General features: G+C 42.2%; 1 protein-coding gene across 1 annotated transcript in view; it reads right to left on the bottom strand.

Annotated features, from left to right (window-relative positions):
* slc5a9 (solute carrier family 5 member 9) overlaps positions 1–16,274 on the bottom strand; it is a 55,092-nt gene that overhangs the window by 25,412 nt on the left and 13,406 nt on the right. Inside the window, exons 5-6 of the mRNA XM_078218549.1 lie at positions 14,012–14,117; positions 8,176–8,256 (exon numbers count right to left, since the gene is read on the bottom strand). Coding sequence (XP_078074675.1) covers positions 8,176–8,256; positions 14,012–14,117 — 187 coding nt within the window. The remainder of the gene's footprint in view (positions 1–8,175; positions 8,257–14,011; positions 14,118–16,274) is intronic.

Raw genomic sequence — 16,274 nt, 5'->3', positions numbered from 1 at the left:
GAGCTTGGACAGGCACTATGTTGGCATGTAGGTATGGGGGCAATATGGTTAGAGTCACAGGGTCACAGAGTCATAGAGGTTTACAGCATGGAACAAGGCACTTCGGCCCAACCTGTCCATGCCCATCCTTTTTTTTTAAACCCCTAAGCTAATCCCAATTGCCCGCATGGGTATATCCCTCTATACCCTTCTTACCCATGTAACTGTCTAAATGCTTTTTAAAAAACAAAATTGTACCTGCCTCTACTACTACCTCTGGCAACTTCTTCCAGACACTCACCACCCTGTGTGTGAAAAAATTGCCCCTCTGGACACTTTTGTATCTCTCCCCTCTCACCTTAAACCTATGCCCTCTAGTTTTAGACTCCCCTACCTTTGGGAAAAGATATTGACTATCTAGCTGATCTGTACCCCTCATTATTTTATAGACCTCTATAAGATCATCCCTCAGCCTCCTACGCCCCAGAGAAAAAAGTCCCAGTCTATCCAGCCTCTCCTTATAACTCAATCCATCAAGTCCCGGTAGCATCCTAGTAAATCTTTTCTGCACTCTTTCTCATTTAATAATATCCTTTCTATAACAGGGTGACCAGAACTATACACAGTACTCCAAGTGTGGGCTTACCAATGTTTTGCACAACTTCAACAAGATGTCCCAACTCCTGTATTCAATATTCTGACCAATGAAACCAAGCATGCCGAATACTTTGTTCACCACTCTGTCCACCTGTGACTCCACTTTCAAGGAGCTATGAACATGTGCCTCTAGATCTCTTTGTTCTGTAACTCTCCCCAATGCCCTATCATTAACTGAGTAAGTCCTGCCCTGGTTCAATCTAAATTTATCTAAATTAAACTCCGTCTGCCATTCGTTAGCCCACTGGCCCAATTGATCAAGATCCCGTTGCAATCAGAGATAACTTTCTTCACTGTCCACTATGCCACCAATCTTGGTGTCATCTGCAAACTTACTAACCATGCCCCCTATATTCTCATCCAAATCATTAATATAAATGACAAATAACAGTGGACCCAGCACTGATCCCTGAGGTATACCTCTGGTCAGAGGCCTCCAGTTTGAAAAACAACCCTCTACAACCACCCTCTGGCTTCTGTCAAGAAGCCAATTTTGTATTCATTTAGCTACCTCACCCTGGATCCCATGAGAGTTAACCTTATGCAACAACCTACCATGCGGTACCTTGTCAAAGGCCTTGCTAAAGTCCATGTAGACAACATCAACTGCACTGCCCTCATCTACCTTCTTGGTAACCTCTTCAAAAAACTTAATCAAATTTGTGAGACATGATTTTCCACTCACAAAGCCATGCTGACTGATAGGGTTGGGTAGAGGGGCACCAAGTCGGCATCGGGTATATGGAGTCCATGGGGTTGAGGGGCATGAAATTGGCATGAGGGACATAGGGTGTGTAGAGGGGCATGATTTGGAATGGATGGGGTATACGGAGTGTGTAGGGAGTTCGGGTTGGAGGGATGTTTTTACTTATTGTTATTTTCCATTTATTTCAACTCAATGCCAGAGCACAGAGGCAGGCCTTGAGTCCAGCCCGCCTCCATAACTGGCAACCTGCGCATTCATTCCAGGGTCGCCCTCTCCGACTTGCTATTCAGACCCCCTCCCCCAAATGCAAATCACAAATTCCATTGGCGGGCGCTCAATTTTAAAGGTCGGGTTCGCTGAGTTGGTAAAGTTCCCGGTATGAAATCTCTCCTGGTATGAAAGTCGAAGAGGTGCATTTTACAGGAGTGTCTTGAGGAAAGGGAGTTGCAGAGAGATTTAGAACTAGAATGTCAAACAAAGTGAGGGACCTAGGTGATTAACAGCACCTTCACCAGTGGCAGGGTAAAGGGAGGAGAGGATGCATGAGAGGCTGCAGTCAGAGGAATTAATAATGTGAAGGAAACCTTTGTAAAACCAGGGATGGTTATATAGATAGGGAAAAAGCAAGGCCGTAGAGAGATTTAAACACAAGGATGAGAATGTTAAGCTTGAGTTGGGAGGAGAGTTGGAACCAATATAGGTTAATGAAGACAGCTGTTTTAAAGGGTTGGAGGCTGCTAAGGTACCAAATACATTTAATTCCTATTGATGGGATTACCACTGGCACAGGGCCATCGATCAAGTGCCTGCCTTCTTCACCACAGCCATCGTACAGTCGCAGGTAAGTAAGAAAACAAAAATGAAAGGAAAATTTTCACAGAATTTCTAATAAAAGTATGAAGAGGGGAAATTAAAATTTACAAAAAATTTCAAGATTCTCTCCATCCTGAACACAGAAGGTAGCTTCAAACACTTGCTGCTTCAAATACTAACTGAAATTTGTCTCTGTTTAACTTGCTTTCTGCTTTTAAAATTCAAGAGGAGGAGCTTTTCCGGTGACCTAATCCAGAGTTGCGTCAAACCATATGAAATACAAAACCCCTGGTTCAATTTACCAGTCTCCACTGTGTTTGTTAAGCAGTGACCTCTGCTGCACAGTTTATGTCTGTGCAGGCTTGGCTGTGAATCCCTGATTCCTACCCTATTATTAAAGGGCGTACAGTTTGCAATTTCATCTGCTATCCCACACAAAATTTAGCAGGAGAGTTCCATAACAATCTGGAGATAAGGCCTATCACTGAATTCAACCCACTCCAAGTTCAGGTTAACTCTTTCTATCTCTATTGAGATGTTAGTTGTCCACCCCTTCTTCAACTGCTGTTGGTGGCAAGTCAGCATTCAGTAAGCTCCCTAATTTCCAGTTTATTAGCTGCTGTCTCTGCTGACCCTGGACCTTTGGGAAAAGGATCTCAGGTCAGTGGTCCCTCAGGTAGTGGCCATACCTTATAGTGGCCTCTTCTCCTTCCATATTTGAATCTTACTACAAAGAGAGAGGCCATTCAGCCCATCATATCTATTTGAAAGAACAATCCAAATAGTCCATCCCGTTGCTCTTTCTCCATAGCTCAGCACATTTTAGATCTTTTCAGGATGAAATCGGTCTAAACCTGCCGCATGAAATGTACCTGTGGTGTATCAGCAGTGGACTTTTCCACCATGCCAGTTTTTATTTTCCATTGACTTGGAAAGTATTGCCACAATTCTTAATTTTAAACCAAGCAAAAGCAACAGTGAGTCAAGGAAACAAGTCTCCATAAGGAATTTGGAACGTTATTCTGTGAACTCAGTGGAAAGAGAGTGGGCATGGCGAAAAGGCAGTTGTAAACCCGTTTTGAGCTGTTGGTATTCATCAGTTTCATTCTCCTGAGATCTCTGTCTCAGACAAAGTTAAAGCCTAATATTGTTGACCTCTTCAAGTTGTTCCTGTAACGGTATTGCTGCAATGTCGTCAGGGTTTTCCGTGTTGGTGATGGCCGACTCCTCTTTGGTAATGGGGATTCTGCCAGGAGGCTGGACTTGCGGATAGCGAAGAGCATTGTCGGGCAATACAGCAAGATATAAATAGGCTGGAAAATTGGGCGGAGAGGTGGCAGATGGAGTTTAATCCGGATAAATGCGAAGTGATGCATTTTGGAAGAAATAATGTAGGGAGGAGTTATACAATAAATGGCAGAGTCATCAGGAGTATAGAAACACAGAGGGACCTAGGTGTGCAAGTCCACAAATCCTTGAAGGTGGCAACACAGGTGGAGAAGGTGGTGAAGAAGGCATATGGTATGCTTGCCTTTATAGGACGGGGTATAGAGTATAAAAGCTGGAGTCTGATGATGCAGCTGTATAGAACGCTGATTAGGCCACATTTGGAGTACTGCGTCCAGTTCTGGTCGCCGCACTACCAGAAGGACGTGGAGGCGTTAGAGAGAGTGCAGAGAAGGTTTACCAGGATGTTGCCTGGTATGGAGGGTCTTAGCTATGAGGAGAGATTGGGTAGACTGGGGTTGTTCTCCTTGGAAAGACGGAGAATGAGGGGAGATCTAATAGAGGTGTACAAGATTATGAAGGGTATAGATAGGGTGAACAGTGGGAAGCTTTTTCCCAGGTCGGAGGTGACGATCACGAGGGGTCACGGGCTCAAGGTGAGAGGGGCGAAGTATAACTCAGATATCAGAGGGACGTTTTTTACACAGAGGGTGGTGAGGGCCTGGAATGCGCTGCCAAGTAGGGTGGTGGAGGCAGGCACGCTGACATCGTTTAAGACTTACCTGGATAGTCACATGAGCAGCCTGGGAATGGAGGGATACAAACGATTGGTCTAGTTGGACCAAGGAGCGGCACAGGCTTGGAGGGCCGAAGGGCCTGTTTCCTGTGCTGTACTGTTCTTTGTTCTTTGAGCCAAGTCTGCATAGAATCATAGAATCCCGACAGTGCAGAAGGAGGCCATTCGGCCCATCAAGTCCACACCAACTCTCCGACAGAACATCCCACCCAGGCCCTTTTTGTCGTAACCCCACATATTTACCCTGCCAATCCCCCTTAAAACCCCAATCCAATCTCCACCTTGCACGACAAATGGGTTACAGTGAAGTCACTGTGGCAGGTAGAATTCCTACCCTCTCCTCACCTCCCCCAACTACCTAGCCAGCAAAAAGGGGAATCCAGACCTCACGCCAGTCTCAAACATGAGGAATGGCCATTTGGGCGGGGGTGGGAGAATTCATTGGAAGGTGATCGTTGCAAGTGGATTCAAATCCCAACAAGAGGAAACACCTTGAGAAAAGGGGGAACGGCATTAAAGTTGGAAGAAATTTTAAGGTTGCTCTGATGTTACACATTCAATTCATCATCCTGAGATACCACACATGCTGTGTTTCTGCCCTCCAGTGGAATCAGCTGCATGTTTCAGTATGATAGACTCAGATAGCAACTGCTTGGTTTGAAATCCTTGTATTGTGTTTGAGAAAATGAACATCAGTACTCTGTAAGGAAACTTCCAACAGGGTATCGTTGACCTTGGCTTCTTTTCAAAGAAACTGATGCAATGTGTGGGACCAGCACTTCTGTGGTACTTGAAGTAATTATGGAAAAGCATTGTTCTTATAAATGTCATGCAGTTTAGATAATTGGCTTTCCAGAAATCATTATATTTAGTTTATATTTTGCAGTTAATCATTGAATCCCTACAGTGCAGAAGGAACCCATTCAGCCCATCGAGTCTGCATTGACTTTCCGACAGAGTATCTTACCCAGGCCCACCCACTGCCCTATCCCTGTAACCCCACACATTTATCCTGCTAATCCCCTTAACCTGCACATCTTGGGACACTAAGGGGCAATTTAGCATGGCCAATCCACCTAACCTGCACATCTTGTGGGAGGAACCTGGAGCACCCGGAGGAAACGCACACAGACACGGAGAGAAGTTTAAAGTTTTAAAACTAACGTAATTTTATTAGTGTCACAAGTAGGCTTACATCAATGCTGCAATGAAGTTACTGTGAAAATCCCCTAGTTGCCATACTCCAGCACCTGTTCGGGTACACTGAGGGAGAATTTAACATGGCCAATGCACCTAATCAGCACGTCTTTTGGACTGTGGGAGGAAACCGGAGCACCTGGAGGAAACCCACACAGACACGGGGAGAACGCGCAGACTCTGCAGACAGTGACTCAAGCTGGGAATCGAACCCGGGTCCCTGTGAGGCAGCAGTGCTAACAACTGTGCCACCCTGCCGCAAGTTAAAATCTTGAATATTGCTGAAAAGACAGAAATGTTGCCAAAGCTTTTTGCCATCAGGACAAATGTAAGAATTCCAAATTTTAAATGATCACAACATTTTATGTTGCAGGAACAAAAAGGTTGGGAAGTCAACTGTGATTAGTTGAGATGTTGCGATGGGGAGAGCAATGGGAAACTACACAGTCCTCAGGCTCCCAGATAATTCAAATAAAGCATAAGGCTTGAACATTTTCTTATTGCTTGTAGAGAAAGGGTCCCTGCGTATGAATGTACATCGCCACCAGCAACATAAATGTGCCATTTTACAAGCTTGACTGGTTTCTCTAAAATGGTTGTTCGTGTAACTTTTAGCACACTCAGGATTGTTGAAAGAATTCTCCCAAATTGTGGAATCACATCTAACAGAAGACATATGGATTTTGCAAGCACAGTCTGGCTGAGTATGGTGCGTACTTTGCCTATTATGGGCAACAGAATACTATTTGGCTGAGAGCCCGGACCCAAAAAAGGATTTTGTGAATGGGACGATTGGACAGACAGAACTGTTGACTTTATTTGGTTGAATCTTCATATGGTTGTAAGTTATTTTTTTGCTGTGATCTATTTTATTAATGTCCAAATGTTTATTTACAAAAGATTAAGAGGTTTGAACTGTTTAAAGTTTCTGTCATTGAAACTCTGTTTGATTGACACTTTTATGAGGTTGTAGGAAAATCAGATTTTTTCAAAGAATTGCTAATGCGTGCATTTTTTCTAAGCAGTTCCACACATACCATTGTTACTATGGGCTTCTGTACAGAGTGCTCACTGGGTGAGTGGGTGTGGAAGGGCCATGGGTCGGCTTGGATGGTAGAAGGGGCCACTGGGGGTTGGTAGGACATGAGTTGGCATTGAGTTGTCATGAAGGCTATAAGGGTTAGGGTGAGGGCATAAATTGGCAATGGTTTGGCAAGGAAGGGGGCCTGGTTGGCCTGGGTAAGACCTCAAAGGTTCTTGAATCCAGACAATAGTTCATGACTCCTCTATGGGGCCATGAACCATAGGTCATGGAGAACCATATTCGAAAATTGCAGATGTGAGGTTGATGGGGGTGGGGGGGAATGGTGCGCTGGGAGATGCTTACACAGCTGGTTGGAACTGCAATGGAATTGACCAGGTAGGGACTGGTAGGGATGCCACTTTCATCATTATTGCATGCTAGTTAAAATTGGCGGCGGTGGAAATAGGAGCAGCAGTCCCAGAATTGGTGCCCGTCCACAACTTTTAAATAGCTCTGGGATCCTAGATGGTGAGTGATCTAGCCATTACTGCATGTCAATAGTTGTGGGTGCTTTTTGGTCACAGATCATGGGTGGAGAAGGAATTTATGTAACAGTGTGCATTTAATCTCACAGATGATTAGAAGGATTGGGTCCGAGGTACAAGGTGAAGCAGAGAAAAGTTAAAGAATGACAGAATCGATGCCTGGAAAATCCTATGGTAGGATGGAGAGGGAAAGGATACTGAAGGCAGGAGGCAGTAGGATGGAGCATTGTGGATTGGTATAAATCTTTGGGTCAGTAATTTAATACATTTTTGTCAGCATTTTAAACAGTTTATGGACAAATATAGATTTAAAATTACTTTTGACCTCACACTGCTGAGTAGAGGAGGTTAAATGTGCCAATGGAGGACATTTGAGGTCAAGATACAACTTTGCAGTAAGGGCGACATTGTTGTTTGCCACTGAATGAGGCAGATGGTAGAAAACATAATTAAGTGGAGATGCTTTAGCATGGGCAAGGAGTCACCGGCAGTGAACCAAGTTTCAATCAAAGCCAGGATATCCAATTGATTTCATGGACGGCAAAGGATTTGTTCAAAGGCAAGGGACTTGTTCAAGTGTAAGTGGAGATTCTGAAGGGAAAGAAAAAGCAGTGATTGTTATCTGTCAGCAGAAACAGGGGTATGATAGTGGACAGTGCGAGTGGAATGGGAAAGAAGTTGGTGAGATTAATTCTCAATGCACATACTGGGCAGGATGTTTAGTGATAAAGCAGAGGAGGGCAACTGATTTTAGTGTTCTGCAGGAGACAGTGATTGGTGCCATGATGCGCCTTTTGCCGAATGTTGAATGAGGCATGGAAGGTAATCCTGGACTTGTGCAGGAGAGACTGCATCGTGTATTTGGAAATGTAATAACAATGATAGGGACATAGAGGTTGGAGATAAATTACACCATATGACTGAGACTCATGAATACTAGATTAGATTTTCGATATAAAAAGGAAAATCTACTGATACAATGCAATAGAAAAGCTTTTCTGTGATTTATCCATTTCAGAAAACGCAGTCCGATGCTGCTGAAAATCTGTTTATATTAAAAGCTTATTACTGTTCAGCCTGAAGCTATCATATTCCAACTAACAGATAAGTGGTAGATGTGTGGGCTTCAAAGTCAGTAAGCTGAATTTGCTCTCCAGTATATATTCATTCCTCTCGACAATACTTAACTTATGTGCACAATTTTTATGTTTGTTCATATTGAAAGACTCACCAATAAACATAAGGACAATAGCGCCTACCACCATAATCACAGTCTGAAGGGCATCTGTGTAAATCACAGCGGTCAAGCCACCTGCCAGCGGGAAGGCAAAAATAACCATTTACTGATTTTTCAGGCAAATAATTCCACATTGTACATACTAAATCTGATATAAATGAAGTAATGCTGTTCCCCTGAAGCTTTTAGGTGAATTTGAATGAAGATAAATCTTTCTTGAACACTTCAGCTTGTGTGCCAGAAATCATAACCATCATAGTTTTGCTTTCAAATAGTTTAAATACATTTATGATTGGCATTCACACAAGGATCTACCAAGGCTCCAAATCAGAAGATATATAAGGACAGATTACTGATTCAATAGTGCTTCAATGGAAGCAAGCCTTGTGCCAATTCAGGACATAGACCTAAGTAAAAGAAGGGATTGACACTCATGATTTTTAAAATTCCTTACCAGCATAGAATTTGAAATATTAATCAATTGGCCTTCAGGTTTTATTAGTAACTATGTCTGCTTAAGATAAACCACAGTTTCCCAGCTTTATTCTCTCATTTCTTTGTAGATTTTTTTTTCCGTTTTCCTGTGCAATGTGCCCATTGGAAGGTAAATTACTGCTGACCTTTACTAATACTGCCGCTCGACATGGCTAGATCTCTATTCAGCTCTGATGCTTGTTCAGGTGGCATTGGCTAATCAGATTTCTGATGAGTATGAGCTGATACTGCAAGTCTAAATTATGCGGGGGGTCGGTGGGGAGGAGGGAAGGGGAAATGGTTACCTTAAGGTTAATGAAATGTGAGCAGCATTCTGCTTTCTTTAATTTATTTTTTGCTTTTTTTCTGAGCGGCACAGTATGTTAAAGCTCTAATGTGCTGTGATACCGAGTGCCACAACACTGGTTTGATTCTAAAAGTCTTCACGCGATGGTATTCGAACCTCTGCTGCAATATTGGGACAAGTGCTGAATGGAAGAAGGCATCTTTATGGAGCATGAAGAAAAAACCAGAGGGTAAACCATGCTGAACTATTGTCAAACACAATCTAGAGGCAATTACAGAGCAGCATAGATAAGGTTTTTGAGCTAGTTTCACACTCAGCCTTTTGCCCAACTATAACATTGACAGAAGAAGGGAGATTTTTTGAAAACAAACAACCTAAAATAAAATCTGTTTTTGATCCCTTCTTTGGTTCCATCTCATTTCCAGGCTGAGTGCGGGGACCTTTGTCTATACATTTCCAGAATTGGCTGCTGGATAATTGCCCCTGGGTGACTCATCTATTCAATCTGGAAATCATCATGTGGGAAAAACTAAGGTTGAAAATTCACGGCAATGCCTATAGTGCTCTGTGTATAAACCCACTGGAACTTATTGTTCAACATATTGATAAAAGGAAGAATTAGAGAATCTGTAGAATTACAAAATACAGATTACAAAATTCAATGTAGGCTGGAAATGTAAAGTTGACAATAAAGGGAAAAGACTACACTTGCATCTAAGGTCTGATTATGAAAACTAATCTAGTTCTTGAAGTCCCAATTATGATCAACTCAAGTTGAAAATATCCAGGCATAACTTAGACACCAACTATCAATCCAATATTAGTTGTAATTTAACTCATGGCTATTTGAAATATTTCAAGAATTGAATAGAACACAACTTGGCATGTTACAAACAACTTTTTTTCTGACTTCTATGTAGACGGTTAGGCAGTTGTCTAAGAAATTAATATCATAAATGTTGCAATAATTTGATGTCAAAATTAGGTGTGTCCAACTTACTGTAATTCTAAACTGAGTTATGTTATATTATCACATCCCTATCGCAGTCTTTGGCAATAAATCAAAATGGGCGATAATGAACCAATGGCATGTTTTACATCTCATCTGTTTTTATTTTCGTCTATTGCACTAACTTCTCAAGGAAATTTCTGCTGTTTATTTCTTATGATTCAACTAATTTATACTTCTACCAAGCATTCTTCACTCTTTCCAAAGTTTCTACAATATTTTAAAATCATCTCCAAACTTATTTAGAACTTTCTGCTGGTCTTTTTAAATTCTCAGGTAAAAGCTTTCCATTTATATATCTTGTCAAAATTAAAGCATTTCAGAAGATTAACTAATTAACCACTCATCAAGATTAATAATCCAATTAAAACTGTATAAACATAAAAGTAATTAAAGCTAATAAAATATCTAATATGTTTAAAGTTATTCCATTGGGTGCTACCAGTCATAACTAACAACAGAAAACAAAAGACCCTATGCCTGGTTTTCTCCTTTGCTAGTAGTACCTCTTTAGCGTAACAGATTAATGATAGGTTTCCAATTAAAATAGCACACCATCTGTTGTCCAACTGCTTTATCTCTGCAGGTGCCGAGCATCTGTGCTTAATTAAAAGTTAGCAAAGTACATTTAAATATGTTAAAAGAATTACATCCTGTCTGCTAACCAAGCTTTCTATCCATCTCAAGATATTACCTGCAATCCCATGCACTTCAAACTTTACATAGTAATCTGCTGAGTGAGACCTTGTCAAAAGCTTTCTGAAAGTCTAATTAAACCACGTCCACTGGCTCTCCCTGGTCAACTCTACTAGTTACATCCTCAAAGAATTCCAGTAGATTTGTCAAGCATGATTTCCCCTTTGTAAATCCATGCTGACTTTGTCTGATTATACCACTGCTTTCCAAATGTTGTGCTACAAAATCCTTGATAATGGACTCAGAAACTTCCCTACTACCAACATTAGACTCATTGGTCTATAGTTCCCTGTTTTCTCTCTACCTCCCTTTTTGAATAGCGGGCTTACATTAGCTACCCTCCAATCTGAACGAACCAGTCCACAGTCCAAAGAATTTTGGAAAATGACCACCAAATGGATCTACTATTTTCAAGGCCACTTCCTTAAGTACTCTGGGATGAAGATTATCGGGCCCTGGAGATTTATCCGCCTCCAATCCCATTAATTTCCTCAAAACTATTTCTCTACTCATACTGATTTCCTTCAGCTCCTCACTAAAATGTGCGTTTCTTAGAACTTCCAGTACATTATTCCTGTCTTCCTTTGTGAAGACAGAAGCAAAATACGAATTTAGTTCCTCACCCATTTCTTTGTTCCCATTACGAATTCCCCAATTTTTGACTATAAGCAGCTTACATTCGTTTTTGTCAATCTTTTTCTCTTTACATTCCTATAGAAACTTTTACAGTCAGTTTTTATGTTCACCGCGAGCTTACTTTTGCAATCTATTTTCTCAATCTGAATCAATCCCTTGGCCAGCCTTTGCTGAATTTTAAAGCGCTCCCAATCCTCATGTCTATTGCTTTTTCTTGCCAATTTGTATGCTTCTTCTTTGAATCTAATACTATCTCTAGTTTCCCCTGGAAGCCATGGTTTGGCCACCGTTCCCTTTCCACTCTTGCGCCAAATAGGAATAAACAACTTTTCCCATTCCCTGCCATATTAGTTTAAACCCTCCCCAAACCACTCTAGCAAATACCCCTCCAAGGACATCAGTCCCAGTCCTGCCCAGTTGTAACCAGTCCAGTTTATACAGATCCCACCTCCCCCAGAACCAGTCCCAATGCCACAGGAACCAGAAACCTTCCCCCTTACACATCTTTACAGCCACATATTCATCCTATGTACGCTGCAGTTTCTATTCTGACTAGCATGACTGGTTATAGTGCTGACTGATAACAATCCTGAGATAACTACATTTGGGGTCCTAGTTCTCAAATTGTTTCTTAGTTCCCTATATTCTGCCTTTAGGACCACATCCCTTCTTTTACCTATGTTGTTTGTACCAATGTGTACCACGACAAATGGTTGTTTATTTATTTTTATTCGTGTCACAAGTAGGCTTACATTAACGCTGCAATGAAGTTAATTTGAAAATCCCCTAGTCGCCACAGTCTGTGCCTGCTAGGGTACACTGAGGGAGAATTTAGCATGGCCAATGCATCCAACCAACACGTCTTTCGGACTGTGGGAGGAAACCGGAGCACCCAGAGGAAACCCACGCAGACACGGGGAGAACGTGCAGACTCCGCACAGACAGTGATCCAAGCCGGGAATCGAACCCGGGTCCCTGGCTCAATGAGGCAGCAGACTTAACCACTATGCCACCGTGTTCACCCTCCCCCTTCAGAATGTCTGCAGCCACTCTGAGACATCCTTGACCCTTGCACCAGGAAGGCAACATACTATCCTCGAGTCTCTTCTGTGGCCACAGAAATGTCTATCTATTCCCCTCACAATTGAATCCCTGTGACTATTGCATTTCTATGCCTTTTGCTCCTCCCCTATGCAGCAGAGCCAACCACAATGCTACAAATTTGGCTGCTGCTGTTATCCCCGGAGAGGCCATTCTCCTCAACACTATCCAAAATGGTATATCTGTTTTGCAAGAGAATAGCCACTGGAGATTCTTACACTGTATTACTTTGCACAAGGTCCAAATAAAGTTCAAGCACCAGCTTCCATTTAATTGCACCAAATAATATGAGAGAACCTAACCATAGAGTGATGCATTACTCACTTATTCTGCATTAGTATTTTGATATTTTTCAGCAAGAGGACAACACTGGGAAGAGTTCTACCACAAGGAAACTTACGCAAGGTTAGGATTTTTTTTCGTTAAGAAAAGTCCTTCTGAACTAGTTCTACAAACTGATTGGCTTGGCTTTCAGCAGCAAACAGGATTCTTTAGAAATCTGCCAACTGCATGAGTGTGCTTTCTGTTAACTGCTGAAGAAGAAGCAGTATTACAAGTACACAGTGGCAATTTAATGAACATTACAATGGAGAGAGAAGAGAAGCCATGTTGCTGCACATCTATCTATTATTCTCAACTGTTCCAATTTTTCTGGAACACATGATCAAAGTTGAAAGAAATTACTAACCCTCCCTGATTAACTTGTTTATGGAAAGATGAATAAAAATTTGATGTGAATGCTAGATTAACAAAGTGACACTTGAAAGAGCTCTTGCAACAAGCTGAGGAATGATTTGTTTATCATTCTTCAGGCAGCCATCTATTATCTGGATCAGTGGTTTGGTTTCAAAGGCAATAATTGCCTTGAACACTCAGTTTTGTTGTTTCTCAACAGACTTCCCAGCTTTAATGATTTTTTTTGGATAATGTTATTGCTTTTGCCATGGATGAGCAAATCAGTGATATCAGTCTGCATACATTCAAGCCTTAAAGTGCCAAAGCAGAAGCTAGTACAATGTCCTCCAACTCCGACCTCTTGTTTATGGATACTAATTGCTTCGCTGTCTTGACCGTAAGTTCTATAATTCCCTCCCTAAACCTCTGCACCTTGCCTCCTTTAAGGTGCTCTTTAAAACCTCTCTCTTTGACCTCGCCCAGCCTAACGTCTCCTTCTTTGGACATAATTGCTGGAATTTTACCGTCCTGCCCACCAGGGGAATCGGAGTGGGCAAGCGTTGACCTTGGGAGGGGGGGAGGGGTTTAGCTCCGGTGAAGCACCTTAGGATTTTGACATGCAGGTTTTATGTAAATGCAAGTCGTGATTGTACATACTCTCTCCATCAGAAAAGAGCACATTTCCGCATGGAGAGTTCCTGATTTTACCCTGAGCACAAAGAGAACAAGTAGTACAGGTATGAAAAACACCCCCGTAAACTATCAATCTGGTTAGAGCACAATATTGGTACCAGATAAGAGAGGAATTCATCAGTCTGCTTTCTTGGCTTTGGAACAATTCACAGCACATGGGCACTGGAACCTGTTATTAAATGTGATATGTGGAGGACTTCTCATACAGACACCAAAATATTTCTGGTATAAATGCTTACCAGCCACTGTGTAAACAGCAGTCACCACCAGCAGGATTACTGTAGAAACATAGAGGTTCCAACCCAATGCGACTTGGATAAAAAGTGCTCCGGAGAAAATGTCAGTCTGAAGCAGGAACACAATTGTTAGTTTTAAATAACAATCTGTAAGCTACATTAAAGGTCGACACACAACAACAAAAACTTTGGGACAAATTAAGAATCCTCTTAAAAATATACTGGTAATAATTTTCCATCAATACTAAAGCTCTTAAACTGCTGAGTACAGATTACAGGAGAAAATTTAAATAAGGTTTTAGAGATGTCATAAGTAAAATGAAATAATTTGCAATAGTTCATTAAACCCTACAAATCATTTGTTACTGTTCATGGTGCCTTCTTTATGTGGGCGGGTGTATTCATTTGGGGCCTGTTTTGTGGTAGCTGCAGCATTCAGTACTTTCCAGATCTCTGATCTGCAACAAAATGATTGTCATTCCATGACTGAAAGTTTATGATAAATAATTTCTATTTGACGACAGGTACCAGGATGCAGTCCTGAAGCCAAGTACCAAGGCAATTAGCTTGGGTCCATGCTGCTCTGAGGACAGAACCAAGGCTCAGGAACACTCCAGTGAACAAGATGGGTGGTGAGATTTTATGACCTGCCATCCCAAGGTGGGTTCGATGGCAGGGGTGGTCATTTGATGATCAGGAGGAGTTTGTGGGATGGACCAAGGACCTAGCACCCCCCCACCCCCCACAACCCCTCGTCCTCCACCTTCTGATCAAGTCTTGGGCAAGAAGGGTGCAGGGAAGCCTTCATATCAAGATGACCCTTAAATGGCCAACTAAGGGCCTCATCCTGCTGCTGCTCTAATTTTACCAGCAACCAATGGGGAACTCACCATGCGGGTCAACCACCCAGCAAAAGATTTGACCAAACAAGCTTAATGGGATTCTGGGCTCTTAGCCAATCCTTATTATGTATGCTTGGCTGAAAGCCCAGACTTCCATTAGCGTTTTGAAACAGATGCACACAAGGGAAAATGTTGCTTGATTGACCATATGGGGGACCATTGCGGTAGAGTGGAAGAATGGGTTAGCAGTTTGGCATGAATTTGCATGGATGAGGCATAGGGAGTAGATGGGGATGGGACGAGGGGATATAATTGGTGAGGGCTTATTATTGATCAAAACAACTGAGACCAAGTCCTAGAGAACCAAGTCAGGCCTTTTAACCCACCTGCCGTGCCAGTCGTCAGCCTCTGTGGCTGCCTCTGGACTGTTTCTGGGGGTGATGGGACTGACTCCAGCATGTACCCGATACCCAGCCCCGCTGGAATGAAGATCATGTCTTTCGAGGCACTTTCTTCTGGAACAAATTTCCTGACTCCTGCTATCTGCCTCTAACATTAAAATCCAGCCCTTTGTATCTTTTTTGAAGATATTACAGCTTGGTCCAGGATGGCGTTCCCTGTTGGTGGGTTTTTAAAAAAATTACTCCATCGTGGGACATGGGCATCGCTGACTGGCCAGCATTTATTGCCCATCCCTTAGTTGCCCTTGAGAAGGTGGTGGTGAGCTGCCTTCTTGAATCGCTGCAGTCCACAGTGCCATTAGGGAGGGAATTCCAGGATTTTGACCCAGTGACTGTGAAGGGACGGCGATATATTTCCAAGTCAGGATGGTGAGTGACTTGGAGGGGAACTTGTAGGTTGTGGTGTTCCATGTATCTGTTGCCCTTGTCCCTCTGTGTGGAAGTGGTTGTGGGTTTGGAAGGTGCTGTGTAAGGATCTTTGGTGAATTTCTGGAGTGATGAGTTTAGTCAATTGCATACCTCTCTGAGCGAAAGGAACTGGGAAATTCAGCAGCAGATTAGTGGTCACCTAAACCAGTCTGGAGCAACTTCTAACTTCTGGTTGCAAATTGTCAAACATTGAAGCTTAGGACTAGATCACCCGCCTATGTCCCTAGAATGGCTAAATATACCTAGAAACAAAATGGTGGGGGTGACTTCTACATGTGAATATATAGATGAAGCATATAGTTCCATTCACTGTGAAGAAATGGCTAAGTTTGGAGTAACTTTTATTTCCTGCTGGGTGTTCTAGTTTAGTGTTTTCTGCAATAAAATGTCCATTTATAAGATTTATGGGTTTGTCATTTATTTCCATGAATGTGAGTCATGCTCATGAACAAAGGCTGTGCAGCATTGTTTCACTGTAACCAATAGCACTGCTTCAGGTTTCAAAAAAATTAATCACATCAAGACATGTGGAGA

The sequence above is a fragment of the Mustelus asterias genome, chromosome 8 (genome assembly GCF_964213995.1).
Source record: "Mustelus asterias chromosome 8, sMusAst1.hap1.1, whole genome shotgun sequence".
Taxonomy (NCBI): Eukaryota; Metazoa; Chordata; class Chondrichthyes; order Carcharhiniformes; family Triakidae; genus Mustelus; species Mustelus asterias.
This window is presented reverse-complemented; position numbering and strand designations above follow the sequence as displayed.